The 19,746-nt window shown below is 41.1% G+C and overlaps 2 protein-coding genes across 13 annotated transcripts in view; both read left to right on the forward strand.

The window, feature by feature from the left end:
* sox1a (SRY-box transcription factor 1a) overlaps positions 1–2,833 on the forward strand; it is a 5,272-nt gene extending 2,439 nt beyond the window's left edge. The window contains exon 2 of the mRNA XM_017039738.2: positions 1,158–2,833. Within this exon, the coding sequence (XP_016895227.1) occupies positions 1,158–1,661 (504 nt within the window). The 3' untranslated portion in view covers positions 1,662–2,833. The remainder of the gene's footprint in view (positions 1–1,157) is intronic.
* LOC103391719 (probable phospholipid-transporting ATPase IH) overlaps positions 1–19,746 on the forward strand; it is a 135,488-nt gene that overhangs the window by 73,853 nt on the left and 41,889 nt on the right. For 10 of the 12 annotated variants that reach the window (XR_003052294.1, XM_008328096.3, XM_025064044.1 and 7 more), the window contains exon 1: positions 16,922–19,599. The gene's annotated coding sequence lies outside the window, so the exon portion shown is untranslated. Of the gene's footprint in view, positions 1–5,067; positions 5,120–9,089; positions 9,188–14,597; positions 19,600–19,746 lie in introns of those variants that run through there. The other 2 variants (XM_025064041.1, XM_025064043.1) reach the window with 2 other exon arrangements.

Consider the following 19,746-nt stretch of genomic DNA (forward strand, 5'->3'; position numbering starts at 1 on the left):
ATGTTCTATACACTAGTCCCCCCCCCCCCCACCCCACCCGTTTGGCCGCTGCATCGGGGCTAACAAATCTTAGTTATTTCTGTTTAGTTGAAAGTCTTTGAGAGGGTGTTTGGAAATTTCAAATGCCTTGTGCTATTTGTGGGGATTGACCCTCCTCCCCCTCCCCTTCCCCCTCCTACTCCTACTCCTCCTTCTCCGGCGTGCGTGTTCTTCCCCCATAGTCCTCTAGTCACCTGACCAAACGCCATGCAAATCATTCTGCTGCTGGAGCCTCATTGGCCGCTTGTGGCTCATTTAACCGCTGTCAGTGCGCATCATATGGCCGCCGCTTTAACCAACTTCTCAACTCCGACTTAGGGAAAGTGGCTCAAATGCGCATTCTATCACAGTGGACGTGAATCCAGCCGAGGCGAAGACAGCGTGAAATTCTGGTTGGAAAAACACTTGACGTCCTTTTTGGATTATTTTTAACTTTGCTTTTGATCCGTTTGGGGTTAGATCACTAATTCTCCGACCAGCCGACTGGTGCGCACCAGACCGTTGTGCGCGCTAGACTCGTCTAAAAGAAAAGACTTTTTTTTTTCTCCTCTGTGGTGGTGAAGTTAAAAGGCAGTTGAATGTATAGCATGATGATGGAAACTGACCTCCACTCCCCCGGCCCCCAAACGAACACGACCGCGGGACAAACGGGGCCAAACAGCGGCTCCAAAGCGAACCAGGACCGCGTGAAGAGACCGATGAACGCGTTCATGGTCTGGTCCCGCGGGCAGCGGAGGAAGATGGCACAGGAGAACCCCAAAATGCACAACTCCGAGATCAGCAAGAGGCTGGGGGCCGAGTGGAAGTTAATGTCCGAGTCAGAGAAGCGACCTTTCATCGACGAGGCGAAGCGACTGCGGGCCATGCACATGAAGGAGCATCCGGATTACAAGTACCGGCCGAGACGGAAGACCAAGACCCTGCTGAAGAAGGACAAATATTCCCTGGCCGGTGGACTGCTTTCCGGGCCTAGCGGGGGCGGCGGAGTTGGTTTAGGGGTCGGCATGAGTTCGTCGGGGGTCGGGCAGAGGTTGGAGAGCCCCGGGGGCCACGGCGGCACGGCCAGCTCCGGCTACGCGCACATGAACGGCTGGGCCAACGGTGCGTACTCTGGGCAGGTGGCTGCGGCGGCGGCGGCTGCTGCCATGATGCAGGAGGCTCAGCTCGCCTACAGCCAGCACCCGGGCAGCGGGGCGCACCACCATCACCACCATCACGCACATCATCACCACTCCCACAACCCGCAGCCCATGCACCGCTACGACATGACGGCGCTGCAGTACAGCCCCATCTCGAACTCTCAGACCTACATGAGCGCGTCTCCCTCTGGCTACGGCAGCCTCACCTACACGCAGCACCAGAGCTCCGGCGTCTCCTCCTCCTCCAGCGCCATGGGGACGTTAGGCTCACTGGTCAAGTCAGAGCCGAGCGTAAGCCCCCCCGTCAGCGGCACACACACTCGGGGCCCCTGCCCCGGAGACTTGAGAGAGATGATAAGCATGTATTTACCCACCGGGGAGCCAGGGGACCCGGCCATGCAGAGCAGACTCCATGCCCTGCCTCAGCACTACCAGAGCGCCGCGGCTGGAGTGAACGGGACGGTCCCCCTAACACACATTTAGAAGTGACAGAATCATCGGAAAACTGCAAAACGAACACATAACCAAATATTTACCTCTTTTCTAAATAAGCCCCCCAGCTCCCGAGAACTACCTGCATTTTGTACAGAATGTTTATGATCCTGTAAATGAAGGGTAAATATAGCAAATTCATCTCAGCTTCTTTTCTCCCTCCGTCTCGAATACCCAGCAGTGGAATTATAAAAACGACTATGATGCTGAGATGTTGGTTATTGTGCTCCATCCTTTTTGTTCATCACTTCACACTCTCTTACTTCAGTCTCCCCCTGGGAGACTTGGGTTCCATTGTCTCGTCATTTTATTTTTCTTGTAAGTTATTTGAAAATAAGAAAACGTGTCATAATCATAAGGAGAAAAAAGTGCTTCAAAGATAATCACACTCTTTAGGCATTTGTGTTCAATGGCAGAGGCCTGTGTCTTAATCTCTTTTTATTGTAACACTCTAATTATTGTAAATTGTGAATAATTTTAATATTTCCAAATGATGACGGGCAACTGCTGTTGTAATTTAAAGTGCTTTTCTGCGAACTGAAAAGCCCTGATACTGCAATGAAGAAGAATTGAATAAATTTCACAAAATGTTGCTTTGATTCTTAAACCAGGGGTCTTAACTTGATCTTTTTACCCTCAGCGTCTCTTTTTATTTATGGTGCGTTTATATATAAATATATTTTAAAAAAACTGCCGCTAAATGTTCTCACAGTTGCTGGAAACAGATCTCATGATCTTTGTCCTAATTGTTTGTGCGTAAAAGCGAGTTTGTAGGCCTTTATGGACAACATGCTCACTGAGGTGATGGTCCAGGGGCCAATATTTATTTTATTTATGTATCATTGTCTGGTATGTTTTAACGAAAATGTACCTTCACATCACTGGCGTCTGAGAAAACAAAAGAAATGAAAAAAAAGTCTGTTAAATACTTTGTAACAATATGAATAATATTTATGACAGGAAGAAAATATTAACAAACTGCTGACACAGTTCTGCTTATGTAACTATTTAAGATGAATAATGTCAATTTGTACACAATATTACTGTTGTTTTTCTTAAAGTAACTTTTAAAATATGACAGCTTTGCGAAACATTCGACAACATAGCAATTTTTAAAAAAAGAAAATAATATACATCGTATAATAAGAATAACGCCTGTGTTTGTCAACGGTTTCATGTCATTAAATGGCTGCCTTATATTTTTAATTTTAATTTGGTGACATCTTTCTTACTCTGAATAGGTCAAAGTTGAGGAATCTCCCTTTATTTCAAATGTTAAAATTAGTGTCATAAATAAAATGTTTAATATATGAAAGGGAATTATTTGCGATTCATTTTGAATCACATAAAATTGGCCTGTAATTAAAATTACAAATCAAATATTTTAAATCGGATTCACATCTTGTTGCGGTGCTGGAAAAAAATAGTCGTAATTTTCTGATAATAAATATCAAACCCCGTTCGTAGGTAGAAAAGTAAATTATATATATTTAATGACTTTGTGGTTCTTTTTATTATTATTATTTAATAACCATCGACGGCAAGTTTTAAATCCTGCGCCTTAAAGACTTAAAGTAAAGTAATTAAACAGACGTGTTTAGGCCTCTTTGACCATATTTATTAATCAAGATTATGTGGTTCTGAGTGGAAGAATTCTCTTCACCTGAAATTTAAAAATCCATTCTCCAAAAACAGCAACGACCAAAAGGCGCAGGCGGCACATTTTCTATGTTCAAATGTAAAAATATATGTTTTCCTTTGTAACAGCGCGTTCGACTAAAAAGGAATAAGTAAGTAAATAAATCTGACAGTTAAATGGGCCGTGGCAGAACTTGTCTGTAAATGAATTATCCATGAGGCCAAACTGTTGCACAGCTGACTCCAAACTTCAGACTGACCACTGCTGGATTCAGTCTTTGGATTGTGATGACTCTCTAGAAACTCCAGATGGTCGGGATGTATTTGTGTCCTTTAATTTAAAAAGAAGAAGGAAAAAAAAGACCCTGGAGAAATAGCTGTTAACTGATACCCATGTCATCCATACTGTATTATTAATCCTCTTTCTATGACTGTGAAAATGACTTGTTTTTTTTTTTCAAATAGTCGGTTCTGACGTGTTCGTGATTTACTGACTGAAGTCCATAGTAATACATTCAGATGAAGACAAATTAATACCTAGGTGTAGATGTAAAAATCACTTCATCTCAAACACACTTTCCACTGATGAAGACTTGAATGTTTTACCAATTAACCCCATGTAAGGTCTGGCTGCAGTGAAGGGAATCAGCGGGACAATGTTCTGGAAAAAAACAAACTGTTTAAACACCAAAAATCCGAAGAAGATGCAGAAGAGAAGGAGACAGAGAAAGTGGATGGAGATGGATGAGGGATGCAGGGGGGTGGGGTGGGGAGGTTGCGGGGGTCTGTCCTCCTCACGTGTTCTGCATCTGTTTCAATCTTATCTGTTGATGTGAAGAGATGCGGATTATAGCCCCTGAAAGCGCAGGGAGGCGGAGCACGTCACGGCGCATCCACAAAAAAAGGGAGAGACAGAGGAGCGTTCTGGCAAATTTAACCCGCATAAATTACAGCTCCAGGTTTGGAGGAGCGGTGAGCGGGGATGTTGGTGTGGTTCACACACATGCACGGGATATGCGGCCACCGCTCATCCTTGGGTGCGTAATGGCGCGCCCGTTGGTCTCCCCGTGTGTGTGTGTGCGCGTGCGCGCGTGCGTAATGGTGTGTTCATCTGACCCGGGCCCAATAAATCTCTCCACCGTGCGATACTCTTCCTCTTATCTTGTAGCCACCGTTCTTCCCCGCGCCAGTCGGAGGCCACATCAGCTCCGGCGCACACCCGAGATGCGCGCAAAGCCCCGATCCCTTGCACTCCCCTGTCCTAAATGGGGATAATTAGCGTCATTTTATCACGCCTCTGCATATTTTCTCTGCTCCCCCTTACCCCACCTCCGTCCCCCCTCTCACCAAAAAATTACCAGGCAGCCTGCATCATGCTCTCGTCGCCCGCTCCTCTGTCACAGAAGATTATGGAGACAGATTGCACAGAGCGAATGTGCCGGGTGAGATTAGCGCGGAATAGAGAAAGCAACTGGGCCAATGAATTCCTCGGAAGGGCCTTATCGTGCAATTACACGTTGACATGTTTAACAATCTTGCTGCCTCTTAATCCTGCAGTGGTTCTGCTGTGTCTACCCACAGCCACCACACCACTGTGTGTCGGCGCACAGCAGCCAATGCACCGAAACGCAGCAGCAATGTTCTCTCCAGTTAGACGAAATTACAGACAATTTCTCATATTTTATATTTTATATAAAAAAAACTGCACCAGAGTCAAATGACATATTTTATTCTTATACTTTTCTCGTTCACTTTTCAGAACGATCCATGGTTGAAGTGGCATCTGCTGAGGATGGATTCCTGGACAAGAGGTGAGAATTTTCAGTATCTGTTTTACAATTTAAAGTCAGTACAAAACAACAAGCTTCGTTTAAACGCAGATCTACACTGAGAGAGTGTTCAACAATCTGACCTTTTGGCCTCTGAACAAACAAGTCAATCCCTCTCAAAGACTTTTTCACTCCTCTCCAAAATCTGTAGTATTTCCTGAACTATATTAACACATTCTTTCCATGTATTCTTCATTATGCTGTTATTTGCTTTTATAATTAATAAATGAGACAGAGATCAGTTAATATAAAGTAAACAGAATTATGTTGATGAGGGAAAGCTGTCTCTATAACCTTTAAGTAGGAGCGACATTTTAAATCTGTTGAATCATCAACAAAGATGTGGTCATTCTAATGGACATTTTAACCTTAATATTTAAAGTATTATTTCCTTGAATTTAAAGCATGTAAAGAACATTTTAGGTATAATGCTGAGGAAACTATTCAGGACCAAAAACTATCCTCCATGGCCCATCAGTGGCTCCTGACCCAGTGTTTGGGTCAAACAAAGGTAGAAAACTAACAAAGTTTAGCAACTTGATCGAGACCATGTATATTTGAAGTAAATAACTGAAGCAATACTAACTTAAATACTTATCCCCAAAATGTCTTAGTGTACCTGTGTGTGTGTGTGTGTGTGTGTGTGTGTGTGTACTTGTTGGAATGGTAATAAAACTTGGACTTAAATGCTGACACACCAAAACACACACAAATACTATCTCACATCCCGACCCACGTCACCCCTCCTGTCCCTCCTGCCTGGCCGTGTATCGGGGGCCTGTGTGGGAGTGATTGTGGAGAACCACTGTCGGAATTTGGCAGTGGCCACGTTTTGGAGAGCCGCCCCACGCTGAGTCCCATTCAGCGGCCAGCACACTGTAAGGTTGGGAAGTTTCAGTCAGCCGTACAACTCAATGTGGCCCCCACAAAGGCGATTACAAGCCCCAGCGCATTCCTGTAGGGCCCTGGGATCGGCGCAGGTGCGAGGACAGCCCGGGGGTAACCCATCAGAGGGGTGATTAAAAAACCGGGCCAGAGCTGGGACCACACAAAACCAACAGCTCCACAGGAAGTGGGCATTTTGCGGTGGGAGGAGGAAACACCAAAAGACTAAACTTAAGGGAGATGGAGAATGGGGGTGTCAGTTTAGAAAACCGCAGGGTCTCACAGTCCTTCAACGACTGAAGGGATGAAGGGTCTCACACACCAGTTTATAATTTCGAATTGAGTTATTTCTATCACACTCCCACTGACCGACCAGGGAATGAACCTAGCCTTCAGTGTTTTCAGCAGGTGGAGCATTTATAAATATACTGCTGCAGAATTACATTTATACAAATGTTAGTTTAGGTAATAAACAAGACTTCTCCACTTACGTCGTGGGTTGGTCCCTACAAGAGACATAGCTTTGATTGTTACATATCATAAAATCTACTGGAGAATGAAACCTATGCAGTGGACAGTAATAAAGACCACACTGGCAGTGTGCTGTTGAATTATTTTTGTCCTCCACAGTTTGCTCTGAATTTTAACACTGACACTGCAAAAAATGCTTGTGAGCAGTAATAAAGAGCAAAAAGTGTCAAAAAATCTGGCGTGCCACCGGCAAATGTAAACAGAGCTGTCAGCCTCATCAGAACGAGTGAACAAGACCTTAATAAATTTGTACGTAAGGTGGTGTCGAGGTTGAGGATGTCGTGTACTGAGGAACTACTGTTACTCCTGTGAGTAATATCCTGAGAAAGTGTTCCATGACCTTGACGTAGGACAATCCATCGGGACGGCGCCCCCCAGAGATGAGTCGTGTTTGTACAAGTGCTTGAAAACCTTCCAGATTTTCAATTTAAATTCAACTTTCGAGGCTGGAGGTTGATTGAAAAAGAGAAAACTCTGGCTTTGTTTCTGATACTTTATCATTAGATTATATAACAGTCATCATTCCAAAATACCTCCTGTGTATTTTACACTGGAAAACATGAACTGGTTTGCTTAGTCAAGTCAGGTCAAATTGTTCTGTGTAGCCCAATCTCACAAAATAAATTTGTCTCAAAATGAAGGGATGTCTGTACTGTTAATATTAATACCATGTCAACATTTACAATACAGTGGGGAGAAAGAAAAGATCAATTTTAACAAAAATAAATCTCCAGCAGATGGAGAGAAGAATGACCTTTTGAGCAGTTGTTTTCTTTGCGGCCACAGTGAGGCCATAGCTATAACCCCTCCCTGACTCACCTTACTTAATTATGTGCAATTGTTTTAATTTTCAGTATCCACCTTGTCTTTTTTTTCCATAGTGAAATCCATGAAAAAAAAACTCCCTCCTAACTTATTCAAATTTTCTTCTGCTACTTAGTCTTTCATATTTCATAACATTTTCACTTCCAGTCATTTCCTACACAGTCCCCTTTTCTTTTGTATATTATAGAATAAGATTTTCTCCATTTTTATATCTGACCGCCTTACTCTATTTATCCAGCCTCAATTTGGCTCCGGGGCGAGACCCACACAAGAACCGACTCTGTGGTTTTGTGCACAAATAGCCAGTAAAAAAAAGTCAATCTTTTTCTTCCGTGTTTGCAAAACAACATAATGTCACTGGTTTTTTTTGTTTTGTTTTGTTTTTTATGTTAAGTGAGAAATGTAACTGCTAAGTAACTTTTTGGGGATTTTTTTTTTTTGCTTGAATTCAAAGAAGTGTCTGTAGATGCCTTTCAATTTGGGTGTATATATTGCTAAAATGTTCTAAGTTTATTACGTAGTTTGGTCTTAATTGGTGACAATAATGTTGGCCACTGAGTTTACCATTGAAATTGCAGAAAATATTTACAAAGCATTAACTTTACTTTTTACTTTTTACAGGTTTATAATTCTAAAAATATTTTTTATTTTTAGACATCTTGTATTTTCTTGCCGTTCTCTGAGGTGCTTCACTGTTGATGTAACAACACAAACACCCGACACAAAGTGAAATGTGTTCTGTGTTTCTTTATGCCCCACAGTCATTTCTAAACTGCGGTTTCATTGTCAGTGGTCTGAAGCCAGTGGTGGTAATGTGGTCGGTGATTCATCACAACTCAAGCTATTTGTTACAACTGTGAAGGTGATCACCAAAGTACTTTAGGTTTTGAAGTGTGTAGTGTTATGATGGTGGATGGGTTCCATAACAACATGAATGAAACCTGAAGGTCCTGGCTGTGGTCTGGTACCGTCTACTATAAGTTACATATATTTAGGAAAATAACCGTTCATCTGAACTGGAACTTTCTTCAAGGTTCTTCACATACATAAACCCTAAATGTTGGCTCGTTGTTTGAACGCCAGCCTCTTGCTTTCATCATCCCACTGACTCACTCGCTGACCTATTCACTCAATCACCTGTGTTGTTGCCGGTGCATCATCGCCGCTGCAGTGTTTCTCTATCGCAGGCTCACACCCGTCCAAAGCCACCAGATGCTGTAGAGGATTTCTGCTCCTGTGTGGCAGGTGATAATTCTCAGTGCGGCAGAGGTGAGGTTAATGAGGGGTCAAAGAGTCAGATAAGACGCGGCACTTTTACAGCCCCTGCTGCAAACCTGCAGTTCACTGATAGCTGTTTGAACTGCCCAACCTCTGACCTTCGCGGGGTCAAGTGACCGCCCCACCGTCTCGTTTAGATGGGCCCGATTGGAGGGAATGTAGCCGAGCAGAAAAACGATTCCTAATGATTATAACCCGACTCAATTTGTTTGCAGAGCCATTAGATTGTTGTCAGCCGTCAGAGTCTTTAAGGCCTGGGATAAATTTGATTAATATGGAATCAGATTGATAACATTGGACTATTATGCTCTGAGTCGTATTTGTGCGTGTGCGTGGATGACACCGCATGATCTGCTCTGACTGATCTTTACGTATTGATCTGTGACACTCAGCATCAGTGAAAATCAACATCTTCTCTTTGTCTTTTTTCCAGATCCTTTTCCTTCAGGAAGCAGACACCAGTGGACATGGATCACAGTGACAGGGGCTGTGATTTACAGATCACCCCTGGTCTTCTCTGCCGTCATTACGGTGAGATTGGTCCTTAAGGTAAATGTCAGTAAGACGTCAGGTTCATGAAATCCTTTCTTAAATTCTCTTAAAATTTTCTTAAATGTGTTCTTGCTTTTTGGGTTCAGATTAGTTATATTTTGGACAAATAAACATTCTTGACATTTCATTTAACTTATCCACTTTTTTTAAATTGTGGATTCAATTTTGATTTTACAGAAAAAAAATACACAAAAAAATGAAGAGAAGTTGTCCAGTCACACAGTCACACTTGGCTAATTTAAATGTTTCTTAATCATGTGGGCAACAAGTTGCTCTTGACATTTAAAACCATATTTAACATTTAATTATAATCAACAAAATAATAAAAACATAAATATGAATTAAACGGTCTGCTGCAGAGCCTCGTCTCCTCCGTTCTGTTTCAGTGAATCAGCAGCACAGTCTGACTGTTCACTTCACCCCTGCAGCTGGCTTCAGTTTTATAAAGCTGCTGCTTTTATAGGCCATGTATAAAAAAAAGTAGAATACCCTCCAGCCTTTAGTGTATTTTATGTTTTTTTACCATTTCAGGAAGGTTAGATTTGTTGTGATCAGATGTTCCTTGGATAGAGGCGCTTGTCAGAGGGGTCAGGTTTTTTATTTCTATCAATTTAACATGAATTTCATGCACAAGGGCCTGAACTGCAATAAGTTCAAGGAAAGAGTCTTTGATTTTTTTTTATTTGCCTTAGCTTCTCATCTTTTACTGTTCCTGTAAAATATAAATTTAACTTCTACATTCAAGTAAAGTCAGTTAACATTCACAAACATCATCCCAGAAAAAAAATAAAAGAAAGAACTTCAAATCCATAAATACAGCAAACATAGTTAAATGTTAGCTGCTAATGGCTAAATGTTAAACAAAAGACAGTTACTTTTTTTTGCATTTTCCTACATTTTTTGTGTCAAAGATGTTTTTGTTTCCAATTACAACATTCATTACAGCGGTCCCCACGTACAAAAAAATATAAATACATCCACAAAATACATGCTTTTTTTAATGTTAGCTAAGGAAGTAAAATAAAACCTTAAATACAAATGTACAGGGAATAAAACAACAACATTTAAAGTTTGTATTCATTTCAAGGCTTTATTGCCCTCGAATGTTTTACTCCCCTGAGTAGTAATTGATTATTGGGTGAGGTTGAAGAAGAGGAGGGGGTTGAAGTGAGCATTAGCTGTGTAAAGGCAACAAATAAAAAAAATAATGGGAGAAATATTTGCTAAGAACGATGCAACCTTGGTTCCATTGATTCCCTTCTTTAACAATCAATCTGTCCAACGTTAAAGTCAGCCGCGTAATAATAACAGAAAATTACAGAAAAAAACCTTCGGCTTCAACACTGACTTCACAGGTGAAAGGGAAGCACACACACACACACACACACACACTCACACACACACCGACTGTTTGTACAGAGGCAGGATAATGGGCTTCTCAGGTGACTACATGCAGTGATTACCAGGTGGCTGGTGTTATAGGAACTATATCACACAAATATACACACCCACTCGTAAAGATGCACACACACGCGCACACACACACACACACTTGAGAGATCCTTGGTTATCACACCCTTCCAGATTGTTCTGAACTACTTATGGAAAACACACACACACACATCTCAAGATGTGGCCACACTTGCCAATACGAGCCCAGCGTTAAGAACAGTTGTTCTCCTCGTTGTGTATTTTCTTCTTTTTTTTTTTAGCATCTCTAAATTCCTAGCGTTGCTAAGGTGCTTTGGGAGGGGATTAGCAAAGGCTGGCGACGATGAGCAAGCCTCGCAGATTTCCAACCGGCAAGAAAAAAAAAGGGACAAAGAAAGAGTAGAAACAGCAGAGGGTTAGACAACAGGGAAATGACAGGAACAGGCTGTGAAAACATGATGACTGCAGGAGAGGTGAAGAGGTAGAAACCAGAAGAAAAGTAAGAATCAATAAAAACTCAGCTCCTGACTTGGACTGTCCAGAGGAGGCCAGCATTTCTTTACCACTTCCTGTTTCTGCAGAGTCTCCCTCAAGTCAGCCACACATTTATTTTTACTCCTGTATTCATAACTATTTGGCTTTTTTGTTAACTGTTCTTTTTTTCTCATTCCTATATAAATTATTTTTTAATTGTAACTTTCTGTCAGCCTTTCTGTGGCTCTGTTATTACTCCTAACTAGCTTCAGTTGTTCTACTCTATGTTTACCGTATCAGTCCTTAGTTGTATGTGGTTTTATGTGATTAAAAAAGTTGAAAGTTTGAAAAGAATAGTTTAATTTCCTGAATTTAATTACATTATTAATTGAACAAAAGGTATTACTGCAGGTATTACTTGTGCACTGCATTAATGTGTTATTTAAGAGTTGGCCTTTGTTTACTTTTTTATTTATTGACTCTGGCACCTTAGCATTGCACCAAAGTTTTTCTCACACCACTGCCATCGTTTCCTCCTCTCTCTATCTTTCTTATTCCTTCTCTTTTCTCTCTCTCCCTCTGCTTTTCTCCCCCTGGGGGCAGCAGCTTCAGATCCAGACACTTTTGTCTCTCTCTCGCTGTCATAGCTTCAAACAGCACCGGCAATCAGGTCATAGAGATGAGCCCGGAGCATCAGTGACTGTGGCGTCTCAGGTGAACATCTCCCAGCGTGTCCTTGATGACACTCTCTCCGTTTCTCCCATCTCACTGCTTAATTAGTTTAGTGAGTAGTGAAGGCGGCACAGACAGCTGAGCTGCGGTTCACCAGCGACCGACCTGTCTGCTGCCGCTGTCTCTGCCACCGCGCTGCACAGGTTTCATCGTTTCCTGGGCTGAGGAGGGGGAGAACAACATCCACAGTGACCTTTGAACTTCATTTGCTTTTGTCTGAGAATTCAGATCAAATCTAGACTACACTGTTTTTCTGTTATCCCTATAAATATTAGTAAAAATGCAGTTTTTTGGTCAGAATTCTGTTTTGTAATGTCCAGTTAATTCAGATCAAAGATGTGCAGTTTTTCTTTATCGTTTTTTGCAGAATTATGTCTTTAAATACAAATGTATTATTCATTTTTAATTCTTTAATTTATGATATTCTGGTGAAAAATAGAATTCTGTCCTAGATGTTTGGAAGTTAGATTTTGACAGCAGGATGTAAGAACCATGGTTCTAGTCTCAGAACACTGACAAAAAAGAAAGTAATTCATTAAATCTGAGGTCATAATTTTCAGAGGTTTACTGCATAAACTGCTGTTTTTTTTTAGACCTAAATTAATTCAGACAACCAAATATTTTCTGAAAGACAAAATCTCTATCAGGGGAGAAGATTGAGGGAGTCCCAGTGGTAGGAAGGAGAGACAGAGGGAGGAGGCTCCTCTCCTGCTTTTCTTTGAATCCTCTCCTGAGGCTCAGCGTCTCAGGTAGAGTGTAACTGGATGCGTCGTGTTTGTGGAATACAAGGCACTTGACCACGGGCCAGCGCTGCTCCTCCATCACCTCCCATCCCCTCCCTCTCTCCCTTTTTCCTCCCCCCCCACCTTCCCTTTACACCTGGCTCAGGTTACCCTCCAGGCCCCCTCCCTTTCTACCCTGCTCTCCTTCAGCGGTGGCAGTTTGGGGTGTTTTGCAGCTGCATCTACGTCTGTGGATGTAGAAAAAGTCTGTCTGTGTACGTCTGTGCTGTGCTGTACACACTGTGCCGGACACACAGGTGTTTGTCACTCGGCTGTTGGGCCGCAGCAGCTGGGCTCCTCCTGTAACCATGCCCGCCTCAGCCACACAGGTTACTGTGACTGAGTTGGCTGAGGTGAGGAGGCGGCCGTCTTTCAACCACTGATCCCTCAGAACTACTCATCTGATCAGGCCTGAGCTGCGCTTCACGGCTGCCGGGGTCACACAAGCCAACCCTGGGGTCAAGCAGCTAATTACAGACCGCAGTGTTCTTTGTCAACACATACATCAGTACCCATACATCCAGTGTTTTATATATATTTATATATAAATATATATAGATCTAGATATACCTAGAAATCTGTTAGTTAATCCCAGGAGAGGGAGGAATGGTCATCCCAAAACTGTTCTTGAGAACACTTTTGTCTTGACACTAAACCATTTTTTCACTTTGTCTTTTAGTGAAATTCAGCCCCAAACTTTTACAGATCCTACTGCTAACATTGCTAAATGCTTCAATTCATATTCCAATGGATTTTCTTGGAACTTTGCCCCAACATAGAGACAACAGTCAGTTCTTTTAAAACTCTTGACTCATTGATTCATTTAACTTTGAGTCCTTTTGTAATTTCAGATTAACCTTTTTTTTTTTTTCTTTTCCAGAAATGTCACTCTGAGGCTGCTCATGTCATTGAAATGTCCTTCTCAGTGTGTGGTTTATTTTACTGTGCCATACAACTGATTGACAAACAATTGAGCCTTACATTACAACACAGTTCTCTGGCCCTGGTAACTCTAGTGACCAGAATCTGGGCCACATACACGGCCCAAAGCTGGTACTGTGCTATAGCTTCATTTGAACAAGTTTGTGGTGAAAATGGTTTTATTTGTTAATGACATGGTACAATTAATTTAGCTAACTACTGAGCTTTGTGGTTATCAGTTCCTAACCTCACTCTTTTTTGATGGTGACCTCTTTATTGTGTGGCTATTTGTGACTGACAGCTCTAAATGTAATGTAATGTCTCGTGTGTGTGTGTGAGTGTGTGTTTACTAAGGTTGTTATTTAATCTGGAGGCTCTACCACTGTGTAGGAACACTGTCTGCTTTTAAAGCTGTGTATTGATTGATGAGTAACAACTGAGTACTAATGGATACATTTTATTCAGAAAACCTTCCGTTCAGTGGGTATTTTCTATGCGTGTGACCTTTGGTTATTCTTATCTGTTTCTGGATCTTCTCTGGGATTGGCTCGTTAACTAACTTTTTGAGCTAACTTTTGTTATTTAACTTAGTAAATAATTCCTTTAGCCAACTGAAATATTTCACTTTTTTAGTAAACTTTTTGATTAGATCCTGTATTCTGTGTTCCTGGACGACAGATGTGTGCTACTAAATAGCTGAACACAAGTCTGGTTTTTCCTCAACATCCTGGTCACACCCTTCCCAGCCCTCAGGCCCACATAGAAGCTTAGACGCATGGGACCTGAGCTGCGTCACTGCGTGTGGATTTAAGTATCAGCCTCCCACTAACTTTACATCCTCACACTGTGCCAGCTTCTAATCTTTCCCCTCTTTGTTTCCAGGTTTACTGTAGCGATCTAATGTAGTGTCACTGTCATGCCTCTGCTGTGAGCCAAAGTCTTTGCTTTAAAGAAGTGGAGCATCCACATGTTGTGTCCAATTTCCTCCGAACGTGTCCTCCGGCTGTGACCATTGACTGAACTGATCTAGATATACCTAGAAATCTGTTAGTTAATCCCAGGAGAGGGAGGAATGGTCATCCCAAAACTGTTCTTGAGAACACTTTTGTCTTGACACTAAACCATTTTTTCACTTTGTCTTTTAGTGAAATTCAGCCCCAAACTTTTACAGATCCTACTGCTAACATTGCTAAATGCTTCAATTCATATTCCAATGGATTTTCTTGGAACTTTGCCCCAACATAGAGACAACAGTCAGTTCTTTTAAAACTCTTGACTCATTGATTCATTTAACTTTGAGTCCTTTTGTAATTTCAGATTAACCTTTTTTTTTTTTTTGCTTTTCCAGAAATTTCACTCTGAGGCTGCTCATGTCATTGAAATGTCCTTCTCAGTGTGTGGTTTATTTTACTGTGCCATACAACTGATTGACAAACAATTGAGCCTTACATTACAACACAGTTCTCTGGCCCTGGTAACTCTAGTGACCAGAATCTGGGCCACATACACGGCCCAAAGCTGGTACTGTGCTATAGCTTCATTTGAACAAGTTTGTGGTGAAAATGGTTTTATTTGTTAATGACATGGTACAATTAATTTAGCTAACTACTGAGCTTTGTGGTTATCAGTTCCTAACCTCACTCTTTTTTGATGGTGACCTCTTTATTGTGTGGCTATTTGTGGCTGACAGCTCTAAATGTAATGTAATGTCTCGTGTGTGTGTGTGAGTGTGTGTTTACTAAGGTTGTTATTTAATCTGGAGGCTCTACCACTGTGTAGGAACACTGTCTGCTTTTAAAGCTGTGTATTGATTGATGAGTAACAACTGAGTACTAATGGATACATTTTATTCAGAAAACCTTCCGTTCAGTGGGTATTTTCTATGCGTGTGACCTTTGGTTATTCTTATCTGTTTCTGCATCTTCTCTGGGATTGGCTCGTTAACTAACTTTTTGAGCTAACTTTTGTTATTTAACTTAGTAAATAATTCCTTTAGCCAACTGAAATATTTCACTTTTTTAGTAAACTTTTTGATTAGATCCTGTATTCTGTGTTCCTGGACGACAGATGTGTGCTACTAAATAGCTGAACACAAGTCTGGTTTTTCCTCAACATCCTGGTCACACCCTTCCCAGCCCTCAGGCCCACATAGAAGCTTAGACGCATGGGACCTGAGCTGCGTCACTGCGTGTGGATTTAAGTATCAGCCTCCCACTAACTTTACATCCTCACACTGTGCCAGCTTCTAATCTTTCCCCTCTTTGTTTCCAGGTTTACTGTAGCGATCTAATGTAGTGTCACTGTCATGCCTCTGCTGTGAGCCAAAGTCTTTGCTTTAAAGAAGTGGAGCATCCACATGTTGTGTCCAATTTCCTCCGAACGTGTCCTCCGGCTGTGACCATTGACTGAACTGGGATCTGAAAGATGCTGCATGCCATTATAAAAGCCAGCAAGAGGGGGAGAGAGAGAGAGAGAGAGAGAAGCACACAACACACACACAAACACACACACAACACACACACCAAATACACAACCAAAAAAAAACTCTCACCATTCTATTAGAGGTGCAGGTTCATTAATCACCAAAGTGAGCAGCTTCTCAGCCCACGTCAGGAAATTAATCAAACGACGGGAACATTAATCACATGCACGAACAATAGTTGTTACACCTGTGACAATGCCATCTGATTTAAACGTGTTACTCCAGGCTGTGTTAATGATGCCACCCAGGGCCAGGCAACGGCAGTGCTCACCGCGATCACTGAAACAATACTGCCCTAACTATCAGGCAATTTTCTTCCAGTCAAGGGGCCGTGTGCCAGTGCACCGAGCACAGGGGTCAGTGGGTGTTGCAGCAATTACCAGGTGCAGCTTTTTCCTCACAGCTTGACCACTGGAGGTTTTCAAGTTTGACTGTTGAAATTTCTATTGACATTATTAGTGGCCCTACTTCGTGTTTCTTTCCACCACTTTATCCTGGCATCATGTTTCTTCTAGAATAAATACAGTATAGGAAGCTGAAGGTTTGATACATGTCATATAAAAGCATGTGACAGTCATATCGTGTTGTAGGAAAAATATATTGAAAACTCTGGGGTAGGATTTTCTGCATCCTCAGCATCTGCAAAACTGTTCGATAAGTATAATCTATAGAAACATCTTGTACGACATGTCCAGACAAACTGTATGTTAGTTTGGGCTGCAGTGAGACAGAAGTACGCATTTATGGAAACACCAGCTTCAGTTGTTGACTTTATATTAACTTTCATATATATATTCATATATATTGTATTTATTTATTTATATATATTCATATATATTTATATACTTTTATATATTAAATAATTGTATTATTCAAATTTATCTTTTTCAGCTAACATGGTCTCAGGCTCTGCAGTAATGTAAACACTTGCCGTGATGGAGGTATGTCGACAGTTTTTGGGTTACTGTCATGGTTATACTTTTTGTTTTATCCATCTATCCGTCCATCTATCCGTTCATCCGTTCGTCTATCTGTCCGTCTATCCGTCCGTCTGTCTGTCTATCTGTAAATGTATGCAAATGCTCCAGAGGTTGTCTTTAGTTTAGTCCTGTTCAGAACTGTTGTGGCTGTAACTTTTTGTTTGTTTGTTTGTTTTGGCTTTTTTTTTCAGTTTTATTCCAGTTTTTCAATCATGAACCAGTGTCTTGTCAGTCATCTAAAATCCTGAGACACATCCTTTATCAGTCTCCCATCTTGAAATCTTGTTGAAATCTTTCAACAGTTCTACATAGAAAAAAGCTGCTGTGTTGACTTCTGTTGGTAGTTTTTTTAAAGTACTTAATGCAACTTTTCACTCCAGATCTTGACGCTTGGAAACATGTTGATGTTCTTGTTGGTTCTTCTCCATGGTTTTTTTAGTAAACATCTAAACAAAGTACACCTACACTTGGTGCTTTAGTATATTTTTATACTTTATATTATTGTCATTATGTTTGTATGTATGTAGTATATATTCATACATATATCTGTATACATCTAAATTAATTTAGAACGCTTTGATAGAAAACGATATCACTTCCTATAATAATAGAAATAAATACATATATATGAATTAGACAATCTGACATAAAACTGAATCATTTTTTTCCATCATCACCTGTCTCCTGAATGACAAAGGTGTTTTTTTTTAATTATCAATATTTAGTTGAACAGTCATCAGGAGAGAAGAGGTTCTTGAACCTGTTAGATTTCAGTCTATTCCATTCAGATGTCACTCAGACCTCAAGGGCAGTTCATTTGTTTTCTGTCCTTGCACACAAATGAAGTGGAAACTAACGAATGCGTGGAAATAAGTTACTAATTATTTTTTAATTAAATGGAGAATTTGGAACAAACATTTCGCTCAAGAGGCAAAGCATTTAAAAAAGCAGATAATTTAACTCTCTACAAAACAAGAAATGGAATTTTTTGAAAAAAAAAACAACTTTCATTTCTTGTAACACTTATTTAAAATATTCAGCTTACACTTTGATCTACATGTCTGTCATACTAAACTATTGACAGATGACATTACAGGACATAAAAACAGTATTTGACTCATTTTTATATTAAAAAATAAACTTGAAAAATAAATAAACCTTCATGAGGCTCGAGATGATTGGAAAAGATCACATCATGACAGGCTGTTACACGTAGACTAGATATTACACAGTGGAGAGAAGAGCAGAGGCAGATGAGAGGGGATTCCTCCTATTTACTCGGGAGAGTGTTTCATTAAAAATCTGTTGAAGTGATTTTATTAATTGTGGTGTTGTAGCAACCATGAATGAAATACATTTGGAGAAATTCAGTGGTGGCTCTTTGGGTGGCAATGATCTTCATCAGAGAATTTTTGCAGATGAAGTGGCAACGATTATAGAAGACCATTACTAGATAGACATGGATCAGGAGAAGATTTTAGAATTTTGTTCTGTACATTTGTTCTGTAGTGTTGGAATGTTTGACACCTGATTTTGTTTGTGAATAATCCAATAGTCCAATAATACAGCCTTTGGTTTTCATCACTGTCCATTCTAATACTGGCTTCTTGAACTTGTCAAGATTTGCTTTCAAAACACGAGGGACATCTGAGCGTTGAGTTTTTGAACTTTTCAAACTCCGAGGTTCCACTGCAGTTCATTCATTTTGGCATTGATTTTTCAAACCAGAAACAGCCTGAGTATTAGCAAAGAAAGAGAGAATACAGACAGAGGGCAGAGGGCTTACACACTATTATACATTTATTTATGTAAAGTTTTGGGAATAACTCTATCTTTGTTTGCATTCTTAAAATAAATGTGTTTGTGTTATACCTCAAAGAAATTAAGTGTTGGTACTTTATACTGATAAAGTACTGATATACTGAGCTCCTCCTGACATTAAAATATACCTTTTATTGAAACTGACAATGTTCCAATTTAGGATGTAATGTAAAAATAATGAAAGCATCAGTGAACTTTTTTAGGCTGCATTTTTAAAAGGATTAAAACAAAATGAACTTCAATCTCGAGTTTACCCCAGGTTTTGATCCACGTTTTTTTTTTTTCCTCGTGGATCTCGGGACAACAACGCTGCCCCGTGATCCATGCAGTCTGACGGGTCCGCTCTGATAAACTCATAACACACATGGCAGGGAAACTAAAAACCAGGGCCTAATTAGCAGGTGGGGGTGAGTATGATGAAGAAAGAGGGAGGGAAGATTGAAAATCAAAACGAGCAAGACTTTATCGAGGGAGCTGGTGACCTCAGCTTATTTATTCATGGCGATACTAAAGAGGACTTAAGAACAAAGTGTGCTGCGAAGTTCCCAACCACAATACTGTGCTGCCTGTGCTACGTTGCCATGTATTATATACTCTCCACCCTGCCTGCCGCCTTCATTTCGCTTTCTTACATGCACTTGACACCTTCTGAGTCAACTCACCTGTCCAGGTATTCCTGCAATCCAGGCCAAGCCTTGTCAGGTGGAGGAAAGTCTATCCCAGGGTGGAGACAGGGGGGAAGAAGAGGAGGAGGAGACGGGAGTCGCAGTAAGTCTAGCCGGCGTTAGAGAGGGAGGGAGGGAGGAAGAGGAGCAGAGACAGGGGCAGGTAAAGGGGATCATATTCAGGCTCCTGGGGACAGGAGGCTTGGCGTGGCACCTTACTGCCCACCCAACATCAACACTCTCAGGTTCC

Source organism: Cynoglossus semilaevis, chromosome 16 (assembly GCF_000523025.1).
Source record: "Cynoglossus semilaevis isolate Cse_v1.0 chromosome 16, Cse_v1.0, whole genome shotgun sequence".
Lineage (NCBI taxonomy): Eukaryota > Metazoa > Chordata > Actinopteri > Pleuronectiformes > Cynoglossidae > Cynoglossus > Cynoglossus semilaevis.